The 20,439-nt window shown below is 44.5% G+C and overlaps 1 protein-coding gene across 7 annotated transcripts in view; it reads right to left on the reverse strand.

Moving 5' to 3' along the window:
* Positions 1-20,439, reverse strand: part of LOC139761955 (uncharacterized) — a 622,461-nt gene that overhangs the window by 536,477 nt on the left and 65,545 nt on the right. For all 7 annotated transcript variants that reach the window (XM_071686680.1, XM_071686670.1, XM_071686698.1 and 4 more), the window contains one exon: positions 10,223-10,335. In XM_071686680.1, the coding sequence (XP_071542781.1) occupies positions 10,223-10,335 (113 nt within the window). The remainder of the gene's footprint in view (positions 1-10,222; positions 10,336-20,439) is intronic.

The raw sequence follows: 20,439 nt of genomic DNA on the forward strand, positions 1-20,439 counted from the left end.
TGCCCAGGGGGTGATGAGACGTACATTCATGAATTATAGAAACATGGTGAGTTACTGCAGGAGGAAGTGTTATAATGGTGGGTGCTGGCCCTAATGTCTGGTTGCACGCTGATGACGAAAAAAAAAAAAAAAAAGATAGGATTAGAAAATATGAGCGAGAGCGAATGATGATGGCTCGAGGGCGATGAGAAGGTGTGACGAATAATGAGAAGTCTGTGAATGTGTAATAGGAAGGAAGGTGAGAAATGGCAGAAAGAAGGAAGACGAAAGACCCAGAAATATGCATGGCGGGGAAAGGAAGGAGGGAGATAAGATGGCAAAACTCTAAGGCAGATAACGAAGTGTGGTAAGGAAGACCAGAAAAAAGTACCAGAATAATGAGGAATAAGAACGAAGAAAAGAGGATATGAGGAAGCAAGCTAACTGAGTAAAGCAAAGATGGTGGCTTGGGAATGTTCAAGAAGGTGCTCATAATGGGGGAGAGAGAGAGAGAGAGAGAGAGAGAGAGAGAGAGAGAGAGAGAGAGAGAGAGAGAGAGAGAGAGAGAAAGAGAGAGAGAGAGAGAGAGAGAGAGAGAGAGAGAGAGAGAGAGAGAAACTGGAGAGCAAAAGGAAGAGTCTTGTACAGGTCGATGTAAGAAACCAAGTCTCAAGAGCCATCAGTATAAACTGGTACTACCGAGTCATAATCAAATCCCGATATGTGAACTGATGTTTTCCCATCATACAAACTGATATTCCCCATCATGTAGACTAAGTATTTCCCACCACATGAAGTGCAACCTTTCCATTACATACAATGTTTAACGAGACATGAATGTGTATGATCAGCGCATCATTAGTTGCAGGGTAACCGCAGATGGTAATTCTTGTACGTGCCTGAAACTCCTTGAGGGAATGTCTTGCAGTTATCACTTGAAATACTATGGCAAAGCTGTTTGGTTTGAGACTAGCGGATTGTAGGAGACCGTGCAGGGTATAGCGTCACGTGCTCACCACCCACTCCCGTTGTTCCTCACCTTCCACCATGGCAGACAGACCCTATCTCATTCCTTTGCTTCCAAGATAGAATCCTCCTCCACGTTACGTCCCCTGATTATCACCATGAAAGTATTCCCACTACAAAAACCATCACATCATAGGACGTTTCCCTCTATTCCAAACCCTAAGTCCTCCTCCTCGTCTTCCTCCTCCTCCTAACACGACAGTAAACAAGAGGTCCCCCTGGTACCTCACACGTGACACCTGACAGCAAACTGTTGTCAGGTGATTCTCATCTAATTAGCTTCATCAACAGCCTCTCATTAGCTGTCATTGGTTAACTGTGACGAAGATTTAGTCCACCACTATTCTTCAGCTGGGGCCGAGATGTAGTTAGCTATCATTCTTTAACTGTGACACAGACGTATGTACCTGTCATTCTTTACATTCGGCGAAGATGAAGTTAGCTGTCAATTTGTTAATTATGGTAGAAAAGTAGTGATCTGTCATTTTTGGGTGTGGCGGAGATGCGTTTGTTATCCTCTAGCTGAGTAGTACACTGATGATATTTGTAAACTATCTCAAAATGGATGTATGCAAAGCTGAGAGAGACATTGTAAGTCGTTTGGTGAATAGAAACGAGACGGTGAAATCTTGATAGGATGGAATTGCGATCGAATTTCTCATAAAAACGGGGTTGACAATACTGATCATTGGTTACTTAGGACTTGCAATGTAAATCTCGACCAAGGTGAGACACCTAAGGCCCGGAGAAATGCATGCATAGTACCAATATATGAAGGAAAGGGGTAAAGAATTAAAGGTTCGAATTAGAGGTATGCGTCTGTTGAGTATACATAGAAAGTTGTGTAGTTGAGTGATAACTGATATGGTGGTGGCATGTACGGAACATCAGTTTGGGGGTTACTACTGTGGCTTCAAGAGTGGTAGAGAAGGCGTGGATCAGAAGTTTGATCTGAAAAACCTGTGTGAGGAAACCCTCAAAAGAAACAGGATTCGTAAGTGGCAATTACGGGTCTAAGGAAAGCTTCAGACACAGTTGACAGGGATGTTTTGTGGAAGGTGTTACGAATATATGGTGTGGGAAGAATGACAACAGACGTAGTGAAGAGATTCCATCAAGTGAGCAAGGCGTGTGTACGAGTAGAAAGAGACGAGAGGAGAGTGAGTGGCTTTAGGCGAAGGTGAGTCTGCGGCAAAGGTGAGTAATGCCACCACAACTGTTTAATCTGATCATGGATGGGATGATGATGAAGGCAAATGAGAAGGACTTGAGGGGAAGGGTGAGTATGCAGTCAACTGAGACGGGGTCATGAGAGGTAAGTCAGCTACTTTTTCCTGATGACGCGGCTTTGGTGGCAGGATGGAATGAGAAAGTGCAAAACCTGGTGTCTGAGTTTGGGGGAATGTGTGTGTGAAAGTTGATAGTTCAGAGTCAAATGAATTGATATTAATACAAGTAAAGTTATTAAGTTTAGCTGGGGAGAGAGACGGGTTGGTCGGAATGCACGTGTGAATGGAGAGAACCACGAGGAAGTGATGTTTTACATACTTGGGAGTGGACATGGCATCGGATGGAACCATGAGAGCTGAAACAAGTCATAGTGCTGGCGAGAGGGTCAAGGTCCTGGTTGCACTGAGGACTATGTGGAAATAGAGGTCACAGTCTATGAAGACGAAGATGGGTAAGTGTAATGGTACAGTAGTCCAGACGATGCTGTATGGATGACAATCGTGGGTCCTACATAGAAAAGTGCGAAAGAGAACGTACGTGTCAAGAATTGTTCGACTAAAGTATGTAATGTGAAGAAAGTTGATCGAGTATGAAATGGTTCGTTGAGATAAAGGTGTTCGCAGGATGAAGAGTATGGTGGACAAAGCTGAAGAGGGTTTGCTGAAATATTGGGATATGTGTAGAGATTGACTAAGGAGGGATTGACCAAGACAGTATGCATGTGGCTGAACATGCAAAAGGACGAGAAGTGTGCATAAGACAAAATGCACTGATGTGATGTGGTATACAGGGGGCGACGTGCTGTCAGTGGACTGAACCAGGGCATACGAGCCAGTCAGGAGAAACCACAGTAAGGTTTGTGGGGCTGGGTTGTGGAAACTGGGCATCGGTTTCGGTTTATTACACATGACAGCTTGGCGAGGGTAAATGTGAATTGAAACAAGGTTATTAGGTTCAGCGCTGAAGCAAGAGGAGTTATATGGAGTGCAAATTTGAACGGAAAGAAGACAGAGGATGTAGAGTGTTTTGGACATCTTGGGGTGGATATGGCAGCGATTGGAGCCATGAAAGCTGAAGTTAGCCATAGCTGGGATAGATGATGGTGGTGGTGGGGGTAGTGGTGGTGTGTGTGTGTGTGTGTTTGGTTGTGTGGAAAGAAAGTTCACTGCTCTTAAAGAGCAAAATGGAAATGTTCGATGGTTTAGTAGTCCTGTCGGTGGTGTATGGATTCAAAACTGGGGCCACAGAGACAGATGCAGAGAAAAGGGAAGATGATTTGGAAATGAAATGTTTAGGGACAACATGTGGTGTACGATGGGTTAATCCAGCCAGGAATGACAGGGTAAGAGGAGTACGTATGAGAGCGCTATGAAGATGGACTGAAATGGTTTAGACATGAGGATAGAAGGAATGAGGAGCGGGTGACTAAGGGGTATACATGTCAGAAGTGAAGAAAACAAGGTAATGAGGGAAACGAAAGTGGAATGATAGAGTGATATGTGCTTTGAGTGTTCAGGGCCTGAACATGCAGGAGGGTGTGAGGCGTGCAAGGGATAGAACGAATTGGAGCAGTGTGGTGTACAGTAAAACGTGCTGTCATTGGGCTGAGCCGAAGCATTTGAGGCAGTCGGTGGGAAACCATGAAAAAGTCTGCAAGTCCTAGTAGTAGAGAGGGGATTTTGTTTTCGGTGCATTACGTATGACAGCTGGAGAGTGGATGTGAACAAATGAGGCCAATTCTTCGTCTGTTCATAGGGCTGCCTAGCTAAAGCAGGAAACTGAGTGTGCGCGTGTGTGCGTGTGTGTACGCGCGCGTGTAAGAAAATTTTACATTATATATATATATATATATATATATATATATATATATATATATATACATATATATATATATATATATATATATATATATATATATATATATATATATACATATATATATATATATATATATATATATATATATATATATATATATATATATATATATATATATTTATCTATTTATTTATTTTGCTTTGTCGCTGTCTCCCGCGCCTGCGAGGTAGCGCAAGGAAACAGACGAAAGAAATGGCCCAACCCACCCCCATACACATGTATATACACACACGTCCACACAAGCAAATATACATACCTACACAGCTTTCCATGGTCTACCCCAGACGCTTCACATGCCCTGACTCAATCCACTGACAGCACGTCAACCCCGGTATACCACATCGATCCAATTCACTCTATTCCCTGCCCGCCTTTCACCCTCCTGCATTTTCAGGCCCCGATCACTCAAAATCTTTTTCACTCCATCTTTCCACCTCCAATGTGGTCTCCCACTTCTCCTCGTTCCCTCCACCTGCGACACATATATCCTCTTGGTCAATCTTTCCTCACTCATTCTCTCCATGTGCCCAAACCATTTCAAAACACCCTCTTCTGCTCTCTCAACCACGCTCTTTTTCTTTCCACACATCTCTCTTACCCTTACATTACTTACTCGATCAAACCACCTCACACCACACATTGTCCTCAAACATCTCATTTCCAGCACATCCACCCTCCTGCGCACAACTCTATCCATAGCCCACGCCTCGCAACCATACAACATTGTTGGAACCACTATTCCTTCAAACATACCCATTTTTGCTTTCCGAGACAATGTTCTCGACTTCCACACATTCTTCAAGGCTCCCAGGATTTTCGCCCCCTCCCCCACCCTATGATCCACTTCCGCTTCCATGGTTCCATCCGCTGCCAGATCCACTCCCAGATATCTAAAACACTTTACTTCCTCCAGTTTTTCTCCATTCAAACTTACCTCCCAATTGACTTGACCCTCAACCCTACTGTACCTAATAACCTTGCTCTTATTCACATTTACTCTTAACTTTCTTCTTTCACACACTTTACCAAACTCAGTCACCAGCTTCTGCAGTTTCTCACATGAATCAGCCACCAGCGCTGTATCATCAGCGAACAACAACTGACTCACTTCCCAAGCTCTCTCATCCACAACAGACTTCATTCTTGCCCCTCTTTCCAAAACTCTTGCATTCACCTCCCTAACAACCCCATCCATAAACAAATTAAACAACCATGGAGACATCACACACCCCTGCCACTAACCTACATTCACTGAGAACCAATCACTTTCCTCTCTTCCTACACGTACACATGCCTTACATCCTCGATAAAAACTTTTCACTGCTTCTAACAACTTGCCACCCACACCATATATTCTTAATATCTTCCACAGAGCATCTCTATCAACTCTATCATATGCCTTCTCCAGATCCATAAATGCTACATACAAATCCATTTGCTTTTCTAAGTATTTCTCACATACATTCTTCAAAGCAAACACCTGATCCACACATCCTCTACCACTTCTGAAACCACACTGCTCTTCCCCAATCTGATGCTCTGTACATGCCTTCACCCTCTCAATCAATACCCTCCCATATAATTTACCAGGAATACTCAACAAACTTACACCTCTGTAATTTGAGCACTCACTCTTATCCCCTTTGCCTTTGTACAATGGCACTATGCGGGCATTCCGCCAATCCTCAGGCACCTCACCATGAGTCATACATACATTAAATAACCTTACCATATATATATATATATATATATATATATATATATATATATATATATGAATGGCCTCATCCGCTCACATTCATTCTCTAGTTGTCATGTGCAATACACCTAAGCCACATCACCCCTCCACAACCAGGTCCCATATACATGGTTTCTACCAGCCGCTCCACACGCCCCTGGTTCAGGCAACCGACAGCACTTTGACCCCTGTATACCAGAAGCGCAAACTCACCTTCGGCGAGCCTATATCTCCGTTACTAGATGAAAAAGAATACAGTCTGGTCGAGGAACTTCTTGCTCCAGTGTCCCTGCTCCTACAAGCAATTCAGCCTCAAAGCTGCAGGTAGCCCATTTAAAGGGTTCTGGGTTATACTATCGAAATAACCTGCTTAGTATGTCCTTGGTGTCGGGGCTGACGAGAGAGAGAGAGAGAGAGAGAGAGAGAGAGAGAGAGAGAGAGAGAGAGAGAGAGAGAGAGAGAGAGAGAGAGAGAGACAGAGAGAGACAGACAGACAGACAGACAGAGAGAGAGAGAGAGTCCTAATAATTCAACCTTGTCAAAAATTACATTGCACATACCTATCATCTATCGATTATATATCTTATGTAAAATCTAAACAGCTTAAAAATGGTAAATTCTGACACGCAAAATCACGAACAAACTATTTTCGTACTCGGAGATCAGTAAAGAACATGAACAATCTTGATTGTTTGTGGAATCAACTTGTTCCGTCACATAAGCCATCCTCACGATCCATTTTTCTTTCTCTTAACCTCTAGCATTCATTATAACTCCCAAAAGAAATCGAGAAGGAATACCTGAATGTAATTCCATATGTCATAAACAGTTTAGAGAAAATCAAAGTGTTTCGAATGGTTCATTCATCCGAGTGAGACATTCCCTCGAACGTACGAAAAATACAATGATTATCCATAGTTAGATCTCGAGCGAATGTAATATTTAGAATTTCAATCAAGCTTTAACTACAAAAAAAGAAATACATTTTCCTGTTATCTTTAATGGAGTAATAAATCTCGATGTATATCTTCCTCATCGAGGCATCTGACTGCCTTTCATGAAGGACTATGGCAACAGAAGTGAAACCAGGTAACAGTGATGTGTTACCGTAGGGCATAACTTGCTTCTGGGTCACTACACAAGACTTGGAAGTCTTCTCCTCCTCCTCCACCCTATCGTTCCCCCCTGCCCCGTGTTAACAGAGGAAGCACCTCGCTGGCGCCTCCGGCCGGAGTAAGCAGCTGCTGCAGGAGGTTCCCGCTCCCTCCCTCCTCGTCGTGGTAGGTCGGTCGTGGATATAATCAAGTCATCCTGTGAAACTGTGGCAAGCAAATATTTCCTGTGACATTTTGTGATATTGGGTGGTCCTCCGGGCTGTCATTATGCACAATTGCAGGAAGCTCAGATTACCATAAGCTCAATGATGATATGTATTACGCCGCGGGTAATGGAGCGCCGTTTTGTTTCTGCTCGTGTCCCGCGCTGCGCACTCGGGGGACACCTGGGTGGGGAGGCGCGCAGGCATGACAGGTCGACGACGGATGGTGACAATGACGACGACAAAAAAGATAATCGCTACTGAAATCATAAGATAATCGTAATTGCAGCGTAAGTGTTGAACAATTACTGCCCTGGAGTCTGTACAACAAATGTAATGTCGTAATGCATTGAGGAGAAAAAAAAATAGTTTCTGATTATTACGATCATTTCTGGCCATGATCTAATTGGGAACACCTTACGCCATGCCCTTTATAACGAAACCACACTGGGGCCTGGCGGGGCTCGCGATGAAGCCCATGCTGCAAATTCGTATCATTTAAGAACCTGACTTTATTTGGTGGGCTGAGGTAACGCTGTTGAAAGAGTGAGAGTTGCAACTTCCAAGGTTACGATGCGACAGCTGCGTCGCGATGAATGAGAATGTAATGTAGAAATTATGACATTACTCCTAATACTTAGAGTTTCCTTTGATTATATCCTAATTTTCCTCTTCATGAAACGTAATTCACTTTGCGTCGAATCAAAACATGATGAATATCATCTCCTGTTCAGTCGCTGTACGAGTATCTATTTTTTTCTGAGTTTGCCATGTATTAGGTGCCCAGCAGGTAATGCTTCGGGTTTATGGATGGACTCACGTAGGAGGGTTCCAGGGCCGGGTGGTGAGCGAGGTGCTCCTCTGTGAAATATGTCGAATTCCTCGCTCGTTTCCGGACACTTTATATTAACGTAATGTCTGAGGTCGATAATGTCTTCATTTGCCACACAGTAAATGATCTGGCGTTCCCAACGAGAACAAATCCGGCCGATGGCAGTTAGGTCAATCAATACGTCTCACAAATGTACCTGAAGAAAATCATTTAAACCCTAAACCATGAATACTGTAGCTGGGGCAAGCAAGTACACTCTATAGAGCAAACAAACTTAGCTTAAGATAAACAAATCCATTTCAAGCAAAAAAAATAAGCTTTACTTATATAAGTCATATTAAGCCAAGGCGACCATCATGAACTCGAAGGTCGATTACGAAAGCCAATGCACAGTAATGCACATCCTGTGTGTCACTGCCCAGCTCCGGCTAGTGGAGGTGGTACATGATCGTGGCCTCTTACTACCACGCTGCTATTGTTATAACCACTATTGTTGATGCTTTTGTTTCATCTCCTGTAGCTATTGTGCAGGTATTGTTTCCGTCACTGATGCTTGTATTACGCATGGTATTTCGGGAAGTTTACAACATTTAGCGTCTTTGCCTCGTCTTATACGTCTTATAGAATGCTTGTAGGGTATGGCTTGTTGTATATTTTCCCCCGGTCTACCTTGCTTTTCCCGGCACAATGAATTTCACTTTTCGTACTTGTTGCTTGAACATATATTCCAATAACGCTCAGGTGTCGACAGATGCAACCACCACCAATACACACCACTGACCCGTACCATACGTACATAATCAGTCAACACAAGCAATGGAAGAACGAAAGTAATGCATTGGGCAATCCTCCCACTGTCTCCCATGTAAACAACAGAGCAACACCAGTTTTACAGCAACACTGTGTTGCCTGGTCTTGTCGCAATGTGTTGTTTATGGTGTTGCCGAGCTATAAATTGTCCTGTATTTTTGACACCTTGAAAACGAAGGTGCGGTCCTCGAGCACGATGATGCGACCCTTGAACACGATGGCACTGCCGTTGAGCACGAAGGTGTAAGCTCTTGAGCACGATGGGATGACCCTTAAGCACGAGGGTAAGACTCTTGAGCACAAGGGTGTGACCCTCAAGCATGATGGCCTGGCCACGTAAAATCAAAGGTGCCCTTGTGTGGGTGAGGTGTGCACTTTGTAAGGGTGAGGTGTGCACTTGTAAGGTAGAGGTGTGCACTTGTAAGGGTGAGGTGTGCACTTGCAGTGGCGAACTATGCACTCGTAGTAGCGATCTGAGCACCTGTAGTGGTGGTGAGGCGTGCTGCACTGAGCACATCAGTATCTTGTAATGACGAGCTCAGTGGTGTAATATCTGGCTTCATGGAGACTTGGTTGATGAGGTTACCCTGCAGCTCTGGTATGACAATCTAGTCCACAATTGGCATAGAGAGTGTGCCCTGAGTGTGGTGCAATGCTCTGACCTTATAACCTAAATTCACTGCAGTAATATCCAGTGAATTACAATGCGCTTGAGTTAGAGAAAAAAAAAATAACGCGTGTCTCTGTATCCTACAATGAAGTAATGTACGTTTCCAAATGACTTTATCAAACATGATTTCGAGGAACACTGTCATTCCTGCCGCCAGACTGACACTGTCCATTGACTCACACTATTTCTTGACCGGCACTTTCCCCATGACTGACACTATCCCATGACTGACACAATCCCATGAATAACATCATCCCTTGACTGGCACTATCCCATAACTGGCACTGTCACATGACTGACACTGTCCTATGACCGAAAAAGTCCCATGACTGTCACTGTCTCAACACTGACACTGCCCTTTGTCTTACACTGGCCTTTGACTGACCTACCCCCACCACCACCCCGGAACAAGGGTCTCTGCTGCAGCTATGTATCAGCACCTGAGCCTCTGACGTACGTACGTACGTAGGTATCCCTGGCTCGACCGCCCAGCTATCATGACTCACGCACGACAGAGGAACGTTCAGGCAAAACGTTAACCACTGTGGACGGAGCCTCAAGCATCGCCGTCGCCACTGTCAGTGGACAGAGTCGCTCGGATCATCTCTCCAACAAGGTACACGAGGTAATTATAAGGACTAGTTATTTCACCCATAACTAGCCGTCGCATTCATCATTACACTGTGGTGATAAATTACAGCCAGTTTTGTTTAATGAAGTATCTTCATAAAGTCTACTTACGAGAGCCATACACACAGTGCTGCCAGACGAAGACAGCTGAGCCCAGGAGGTAATCTGCGACGGAGACAGCTGAGCCCAGGAGGTAATCTGCCACTGCGCACGTTGCAGGTTCCCTGAAATGCCGAAAAATGAATTATTAACTTGTTGTTACCGGGGCGGAGGGGTATGTTTCCGCGAACAAGTTAGTACTCCGAGCCTGTTTCTATAAGTTAGGAGTGTGTACTGGTGGCGCTGAGGGGGTTAGGGGGAGTGGGGAGAAATGGTTGGGGTAGCTGGAGGTGACTCGGGGTAGATGGACGGGTAAGCCACGCTAGCCCAAGGCTATCTTTTTTCTTCGAGTTCATTTCATGGTTATCTAAGTCTTCTCGGGAGCTTTTTGACCAAGGAAGAGAGTAGGCGGTACCATTACCAAAGTTAGTTAGGAAGAAATGGTAAACTTGCTGCTTAGGTTCATCATCCCCGAGGGGTTGGTAGATAAAGTGGGTACCTGGCTATGGATAGATATATATATATATATATATATATATATATATATATATATATATATATATAGAGAGAGAGAGAGAGAGAGAGAGAGAGAGAGAGAGAGAGAGCCTCGATTAGGGCACACACAAAAAAATATATAAAACACGTAGTCGGATACCCCAAGTTTCATCACCTTTGCAATCATGTAAAGCTAACGCTGTAACAACAACTGTAGTTGCGAGGGGAGCAAACCATACTTTACCTGAGACGGTAGGAATAAGTACACACTTGTGTTGCTTCATTCAACCTAGTGTTAAGTCGGCACTGCTGTTTTGGGAGGGGAGGAGGGAGGTGGGGTCAGAGTGCAGGGTGTTATGTGAGGTGTACAGAAAGGACAGGTTGAGGCGTAGGGTGAGGCGGAGTGCGAGGTAAGGTGAGGCGTGGTTTAGGGTGAAGCTGTGAAGGGTGGAGCTGAGGTGCAGGGTGGAGACGAGGTGTAGGGTGGAGACGAGGTGTAGGTGTGGAGAAGGCAGGGTGAAGAATCGAGAAGAACGAGTGCAGGATGGAGAGAGCAGGATGCTTGGTAGCGAAGGCAAGGCGTATAGAATGGAGAAGGCAGGATGTAGAGTGAAGGGAGGGTGATGGGTGGAGAAGGCAGGGTGTACGTGGAGATGATGGGTCGGCGGTGAGGAAAAAAGTAGGATACGGTGGTGGTATGGGCAGGTGGTGGAGTGGGTGGGTGGTAGTTTGGATGGGTAGTGGAGTGGGGGGTCTTGGTGTATGTGAGCAGTGGTGAAGACTGCCGGTAGTGTGGGTGGATGGTAGTGTGGTTAGGGCGGTGATGTGGGCGGGTGGTAGTGCGGACGGGCAATGGTGCGTATGTGAGGGTGGTTGGTGGTGTAGGCAAGCACTGGTGTATGGGAGGGCGATGGTGTGGGGACGTTGATGGTATAGGGTGGGTGGTGGTTTAGGGTCGACAGTGATGTGCACAGACGGTGGTGTGGGTGGGGGGGTTTAAGCGAGATAGGGTGTGAGCTGGAAGGGCTGTAGGCGGGTAGTAATGTGTGTAGGTGATCGTGTGTGCGGATTGGGATTTGAGCGGATGGTAGTTTGGATAAGTGGTAGCATGGTTGGTGGTTATGTGGTGTGGGCGGTGGTATGGATGGGCGTGGTGTGTGGGCAGTTGGTGTGGCGAGCGTTAGTAAGGGTGGGCGGTGAAGTGTGGGTTGGAGGTTATGTGAATGGGTTGTGTTGGTGCGGGCGGTGACTGTGAGCGGCGGCACTGTGGATGGGCGGGCGGTAGTTGGTGTGGGCTGGCGGAAGTGTATGGGCGGGTGGCAGTATGAGCGGGTGGTGGTGGTGTGGGCGGGCGGCAGTACTAACCCGGGGACAGCGGCCATTCTCCAACTTTACGAACCCTGGCCGCCGTATCCAGTGTATTACAGGTCGTCACAACTTGTTGGCCCACCGGTTAATAGGCGCGGGAAACGAATGCTTTTATGTGTGTTACTGAAAAATACAGGAAGGGTATTAGAGCAGCGGAGGGGTGGGCCGGCTGTTGTGGGGACAAATGTGCGTTTTTTGTTCAGAGAAATATGTGTGAGATGGCGGAGCCGCGGTGCTTTGAGCTGGGTCAACGATATGGAAGAGGGGCGGGAGGCGGGGCGGACATTCTAACAGGGGGGAGATAAAGGGGGAGTGTCGCCTCCCCCCCTCCCCCGGGTGGGTAGAGAGAAGTTATGACAGGGAGGAGTTATTATCTAGAATGGTTTCTTTGTCAACAATTCTTCATATTCATAAAGATAATGGAACCTTTTTATGGTCGAGGATAAAATGCTAACGTCAAGGGAAAGTTTTAGGGCCACTTCCTATCCCTGTGGTGCCATCCCTACCACATATGACTCCCCCACCTTCACCCAGACACCTGACGGAGCAGGAGCACTCCATTCCATGGAAGCCCAAGGTCATGCGGAAATCCCTTGAAAATACTGAAAAACGCAATCCGTTCCGGAAAACACTACATTGCACCTGGACCCCGTACAAACGTTTCAACCAAATAAGCGGGAGTTGGGGAGTGGGCAGCTGTGTCCCTGAGCTGCAATGCGCAGCACAGGATCAGATGCTCGTGTATCATGTACATCTATGGCCTCGTCTTCTTACCTTTTGACTTGAATTCCACACAGACCTTTTCAAGGCCATCATCACGACCAGAGTTCTGAATAAGTAATTCATTTCATATACCAACAGGTCCCTAGACGGACAAAAAAAAAGCAAATACGTGAAGTCTAGCGATGGTCAGTGTGCATATAGGCGTGTTGCGGCTGTGATGGAGCCAACACAGTGCAGATATAAGGAGGAACTGTGATCTCGAAGAGTTCTACAGGGGCTATCCTGCTGCCTCCCAGGACCACAGATTCGCCAGACCTTAACCTAGCACCAAAGGAACCAAGGGGTTATAGAAGAACCTCAGGCATAGAATATCTAGCACTTTTGGGTCAACTTTTCATATGATGAGTTGCAATACACAGCACTTAGAAAACGACTTATTTTGGAAGTAAACACAGACCATTATAAAACACAGGCATACGTACTTAAGGGTGAGAGTAACTTCACCGAACGTGTACACTCTTCAGTACAGAAGGATTCCCACAAGCCAGCGCTAAGTGCACGAAGAGCGATCCATTTGAAGCCTCTCTGAGTTATACATAAAGAGGAAAGGATATCTGATTCGCTTCGAAAACAATTCAGCCGTTTTTTGTGGAAAAAAAAAGTATATCAAAATACTTTAAGCTCCGGTTATCCTTCTCAGTTTAAAAAAACACATTTCATAATTACTTTGTTGCAGCTCGAAGCGAACATCTGGAGACACACGAGTTGAGAGTAAAATACAAATTATGAATAAAGTGCATACATACAAGTGATGTGTAATTTCATCGTGCACGAGAAAAAAAACACTAGTACATGAAGCAAATGTATAAATACTTTATGTTTATTTTCCTTAAACTTAAGATCTATAAATGCAACACACATAATGCAAGTGCTTGATAGGCAAGTCAGTGCCAGTATTTACCCATTACCCACAGGTACAAATAGGTAGTTCATCACTTTTATGAACATACACACACACACACACACACACACACACACACACACAAACGAACACACGCACACACAGATAGTGTCGGGAATAGACGAATAACGGCATGAATTTTTCACATCCACCCACTTCTGTTTAAAGCATCACCACTAGAACCTCCAGGTCATAGCCAAGCCCTATAAACTTTTCCCTGATCACATTATATGCCCCTAGTTCAGCCCACATATAGCAAAACGCCCCCTATATACCACGTTGCTCTAATTCGCTCTATCCCATGCATGCTTCTCGCCCTCAGGCATGTCAAGGTCTCACTAACTTGAAACCTTTTCCAATCCATCCTTCCATCTTCTCCGTCTCCCTCTCACCCTTGCTCCCTCCACTTCTGACACATGCATACCTCTTAATCAGTCTCTGTTCATCCTTCCTCTCCACCTGTCCAAACCATTGTAGCACACCCTGCTCAGCTTTCTCAGCTATACTATGCTCACTACCACATCTCCCCCTTACACTTTGCACGGTCAACTCACCTCACACCACATACTGTCCTCTAGCATTTCATTTCCGACGCATCCATCCTCTTCCATCATTTTGCAATTAGAGGCCACAACTCGGCATTGATATCGTACCGTCTGTGGTAATGTACCATCAAACATACCCATCTTTGCCTTTTTAAACAGTGACTTCTCGTTCCACAAACTCAATGCAACAAGGGCCTTCAGCCCATCACCCGCCCTATGGAGCACTTCAGTCCACATAGGTCCGCCTGCTGCCATGTCCGCTCTCTGGCATCTAAAACTCTCTGTCCTCCATTCATACTCAGACTCAAACCAACTCGTCTTTCCTCACCAGCAAACCTGACAATATTACTTTTCTTCACACTATCTCTCGGCCTCCTCTTCTCATTCATTATCCTAGACTCATCCAGCTTCATCAGTTTCCCATCCAAGTCTACCACTAGGGCCGTGTCTTCAGCAACAGATTCACCATTCAATTCCATGCCATCACAACCCCACCATACTGTAAAACCGTCCCTCTCCCCAAAAGCATAACATTCACTTCCCTCACCACCCAATCCATAAACAGATTCGACAGCCATGGTAACATCACCATATCCTCGACTCAGGCCCACTTTCACCTAGAACAACTCCTCCTCCTCCCTTCCTACACGCACACACAACTCATTCTCGATAAAACTCCTGACTACTTCTAGTAGCTCTCCTCCCACACCGTGTATTAGATGTATCTTCCCCATGGCATCTCTATCAACACTTATACGCTTTCGCCAGACGTATAACTGCCTTATATAAATCCCTTCTCCTTCTCAAAGTACTTTTCACACAAATTCTTCGAAGCAAACACCTGGCCCGCATACCTTCCACCACTTCTAAAACCACATTGTTCGTTCACAGTGTAATAATTACTAAATATGGATCATCTACAAGGTGTACATGTTACCACCATCACATTCATTACTTCCACACAGCAGACCAGGTAAACTCTACACACCTTAAATCTCTGTAGTTCGGTCATCACTTTTGTCCGCTTTGCCTTTATATAATGGCACTGTACAGGCATTCTGCCGGTCCTTAGGATTTTCCTTAAGCTATATGTATAATGGAAATCCTAACTAACCAGTCAATAACACTGCTCCCCCAACCCACTACCCCGCCCAGTTTCTCGAGAAATTTAACCGCAACCCCATCCACTCTAACCGATGACTTATCTCACTTGCACAAGATTTTCACCATCTCCTCTCTTCTCCCTAAACCAGTCGCCATGACTCGTTCTGCATACCTCCACGTCTTTAACAGCCCACGTATAACACATCGAAATTTAACATATTCAGGTTTTTTATGACACTTACTCCATCTCCTCTTTCACTGTCTGTAACCACATATTGTCCTCCCCTCACTGGTACTCCTTACTTAGTCTCTTTTTCTCCCTGAAGTATGCCAAAACTCTCTCACTCCATCTCTGATTTGCCTCCTTTTTCCGCTCCTCTTCATCTTGACCTTCTTTAAGTTTCTCTTGTACATTTCCCAATCACTTGCACTCTGTCCCTGCATGTATTGCCCATAAACCTCTCTTTTCTCCTTCACTAGCAACTCAACTTCCTCATTCCATCGCTCACTACTCTTTCTCAAGCGTCCATATTCTACATCCCACAAGGCAAACACTTCGCCCGGACATGTAAGTTATATTTCCCTAAGTCCCTTCCATTCAATATCCACTCCCCTACTTTCGTTTACTCTCATCTTCCGCCAATCTAAACCCAATTTCTCATGGTATGTCCACACAGAAGCCTCTTTTCCAATTTCAATTCCTTTCACTGCCCACTTCGCACTCATGTAATTTCCACTTTTTTAACAGCCACGGTAGGCTTTCACACTCGACTCCGCCAAGAGATCACAAATCCCGCCAGCTGCCCCCCTCAGCACTTCCAAGTGTCTGCTATGCTCGCTTATCAATTAGCACGTACTCGAATAATGCCCGTTCACACCCATCCATACTCACCCACGTATTTATGAACCTGCAGCGGTTAGCGTTGCTGACAATAACGCATTCACGGGCCGCCAAGGGTCGAGCAAATGGGTTCGAATCGTGTTTGCGTGGCATTCGATCCACAGTCAGCCCAGCTCTTCAGCCACCCTTTGGGGTTGGTTGATAAAATGGGTACTTGGCCCAGACTAGAAAATATGTATATATGAGAACAGAGGACTGAGCCTTAAACGGAATATCCTCACTTGGCCTCCTTCTCTGTTTTCTCTTTTGGAAAATCGAAAACGGGGGGGGGGGAGTTATATATATATATATATATATATATATATATATATATATATATATATATATATATATATATATATATATATATTGAGATGGCCTTGATAAAGACCTCAGTTACGTGTGCCATCTCAGGTGAAAGAAAATAAAAAGGATCTACATTCAATGGTCCTTTTTCAGTACACAACTCGAGAAACCCATCTCATTATACCCTCCACTCCTACATCACTCACTCTTTCATCAAATTTCCCCACAGTTGCTGACGCATTCACTCGACTCCTATAGGACTCTTCTCTTCCTCACTCCTCTCCTCACCAGGCTTATAAGCAATAACAGTTACCCACCTCACATAAATCACTCCTTCTCACCCACAATAGTCTGGAAATTACTTCCTTACACTCTGCAACACATAACCAAACTCATCCCTCTCCTTTGCTGCCGCCCTCACACTACCACCAGACTATACCCCTCGGACTCTTAACCTATTCTTCACCCCTCACCTTTGAGCTTGGTTTCACTCAGAGCCACAACACCCTGGTTTCTCTCCCAAAACATACCACCTGTCTCTTACGTTTCTTCATCCTGTTTATATCCACGCACATTCAGACACCCAGCTTGAGCGTTCGAAGAGCATGAGCACTCCTTGCTTGGTTCCTCCTGTTCAAGCTTTTACAAATTGATATGCAAGGAGGAGAAGGTCACGATTATCGTGGGGAGAATCTAAAACACCGGTATCTAAGCGGGGAGACTCCCTTTACCAGTAGTTCTGGATGCTCTACCTATATTTTGGCGTAATAAGCGCCCTAATACAATTCGAAAAGAAATCAGCCGGGACGAGAACGTATTAGCCTTAGTTGTGGCTATAAATGAGCCACTTGTCGACAATGGTGAGTAGGAGAATAATTTAGCACAGATGATCACCGGCGAATCACTTCCCAGTTAAATTTTAGCACCTTTTGTACTGTTGATCAACATACCGGTTACCAGATTTTAGTCATGCAAAAGTTACTGATCTCCGCAAAGCTCTCGAGAAGCAAATCTGGCACGATATCGTCAAAGAAAACGATGTATAAAGCATCAGCAGAATATTCAAAGTATTGGAGGGAATTTGTGCGTTAGTGATGTAAGGAAACGGCCACATTTCCAAAACTAAACCAGAGTGATGAATCGATGAGATAACGAACTGTTGACTTTCCACGAAAGCAGCTCAAGAAGGTCAGAGAACAATAACCATCACGATTAAGTACATAATGTAGTTTTCAGAAGAGAAAGTGAGACAAATTCGTCAAAGTATGTCAATATAAAGCGTATATTAAAGAAATTTTATAATTATGTAATTCGTATCAGAAGTAAGAGAACCCACACAGCTGGTCTATTAGTAATGAAAAACGGTGACTTGGCTCGAGAGAAGGAAGCCATAGCAAAAATTATAAATGTTTTCTACTGCCTACTGATGACACAACCTCGTACCCCAATTCCTGTTACATTACCAGGAGAGAAAAGACATTCTACAACATAACACAGAAGTTGAAGACATACTGTCAACACCAAGTATAACGGCAGGCCAGTAGAGATCTTATCCCAGGATTCTAAAAGAAGTGAAGAAATGAGACAGTTAAGACCTTTAGCAACTCTCTCCAGTGAGTCACTTGCTATGGGGAACCTTCCTGGGGACTGGAAGGTAGTTAATGTAACACCAACATTGAAAACACTAAGGATGCGACTACATACAGAGAAACTGTCGCCAACGTTATTCTGTAAATTTATGAAAACTATCGTTCGAGAAAAAATTGCAAGTAGAGGATCTCCACTTTATAAACAATTCTGAAAATGGTTTTTCACGAAATCGTTCATGTCTGACAAATCTGCTTGATTTACTTGATATTATCAACGTGTATGATGAAAGCACAGCAAGCGATATCTATTTAGATATCTATCTGGGGCCACATATCGTCCTCTCACTGCTCGTACACACACCTTGATCTCTTGATAAAACTGCACAGCTTCTAGCGGCTTGACTCCTACACCATATACTCGAAACTCCCTCCATAGAACATCTTTCAACCCTATCCTACGCTTCCTCCAAATCCATTAACGCCATAGACAAATTCTCTTATTTCTCTATGTTTTCCTTATACATATATTCTTCAAAGCAAACACGTAGCTCACATATCCTCTACCACTTGTGAACCCACATCGCTCCTTCTCAGTCTGAAGTTCTGGGCATGCTGCCACCCTCTGTCATTGTTGTCCCATACAACTTACCAGATACACTCAAGAAACTTTCACCTCTGCAATTTAAACATTCACTTTTATCCCTCTTGCATTTACACAGTGACACTATACATGTCTTCTGCCAATCCTCAGGTACCTTGTCATTAGCCATACTTACGATGAAAAACTGAACTAGCCAATCAACGACAAAGTTCCTTTTATTTTTCAGAAATTCAACTGCAATATCATCCACTCCGGACGCCTTGCCACACTTATCTTACGCAAAACCTTCACCACCTCCTATCATTGCACCAATATAAAGGCTAAGGCTCTCACTTCGCATACCTTCCCGACCCACATATCCCACGCCTGTCACTCTAACACCAAACAAATTTATCAATCCTTCAAAGTACTCAATTCATCTCTTCTTCACCTTAAATCGTCATCACTTTCTGATCTTTTCTCTTCACCGGTGCTCAAATTTGTTCTCTTGTTTTTATCACATTATTCATCTCCTTTCAAAATGTTTTCTTTTCCTGCCCGAACCATGCTGATACTCGCTCACCCCAACTCTCATTTGAATTTTTTTTTTTTTTTTTTTTGAGCCCCGTGCCCTCCTCTCGACCTCCTGCCGCTCTCTCTTGTACATCTCCCAATTATACTCGCTCCTTTCCTGCAGGTAATGTCATAGATTTCTCTTTCCTCCTTCACTAGCAATTCAACCTAGTCTTCCCACCACACACTAACCTTTCTTACATGCCCACCTCCCACCTTCCGCAACCTGAACACTTCTCTCGCACGTGTAAGCCATACTTCCCTAAATACCTCCAATTCCTCACCCACTCCCTAAGCTTCCTTTACTTCCATCTTTTGCCATTCTTCACTAAATTTCTCGTCGTATTTATCAGCACAAATCTCTTTTCTAAGCTCACTCATTCTCACCACTCTCTTCCCATGTGAATCATTTCCTGTTTTCATAATGTTTCTACACAGATTCACCCTCGCCACTTTCAACTAACGATAAGACATCACACAAAATGCACCATTCTGCACATAAACGCCAAAAAACTCGCGCATGATTCAATAATACCCTTTACTCATCCATGTATACTTATGTATGCTTCCTTTTTCTTTTTTTTCTAAACCAAACCACTAGCCTTTTTTCAGCACACAACTCCACAGCTGTTCATAATTTTTATTCACATCATGACCTCGAACAAATCCTTCAACTCCCACATTACCCACCCTTACATTCAATTCACCCAGCACCAGTACCCGATCCCTTGCATTATAACTGCTGATGCAATCACTTGGCTCGTCCTAAAACACTCGCCTCTTTCTTCTCGCTCCTCCTGTTTCCAGGTGCATCTGCACCAATAGTCATCCACCTCTCGTAATCCACTTTCCTTTCTACCTTTCATCAGTCTGGGGCTCACTGCGTCAACAGAAGTGCTACCTCCTCCTTAGCTCTCGACCTCCCACTAACCCCTACGAAATTTCAGAGCCATTCTACCTCCTTTCACTTAAGTATTGTTCTTTTCTTCATCTGCTGTTGACAGGGTTGATGATCATACAAGTAAGGCGTAGTTTAAGGTGGAGCGGATGAATTATTTGTAAAGGATACCATGGGATTCTTTTCTTTTCTAAATCTGGTACTAGT

This window comes from Panulirus ornatus, chromosome 3, assembly GCF_036320965.1.
Source record: "Panulirus ornatus isolate Po-2019 chromosome 3, ASM3632096v1, whole genome shotgun sequence".
NCBI lineage: Eukaryota > Metazoa > Arthropoda > Malacostraca > Decapoda > Palinuridae > Panulirus > Panulirus ornatus.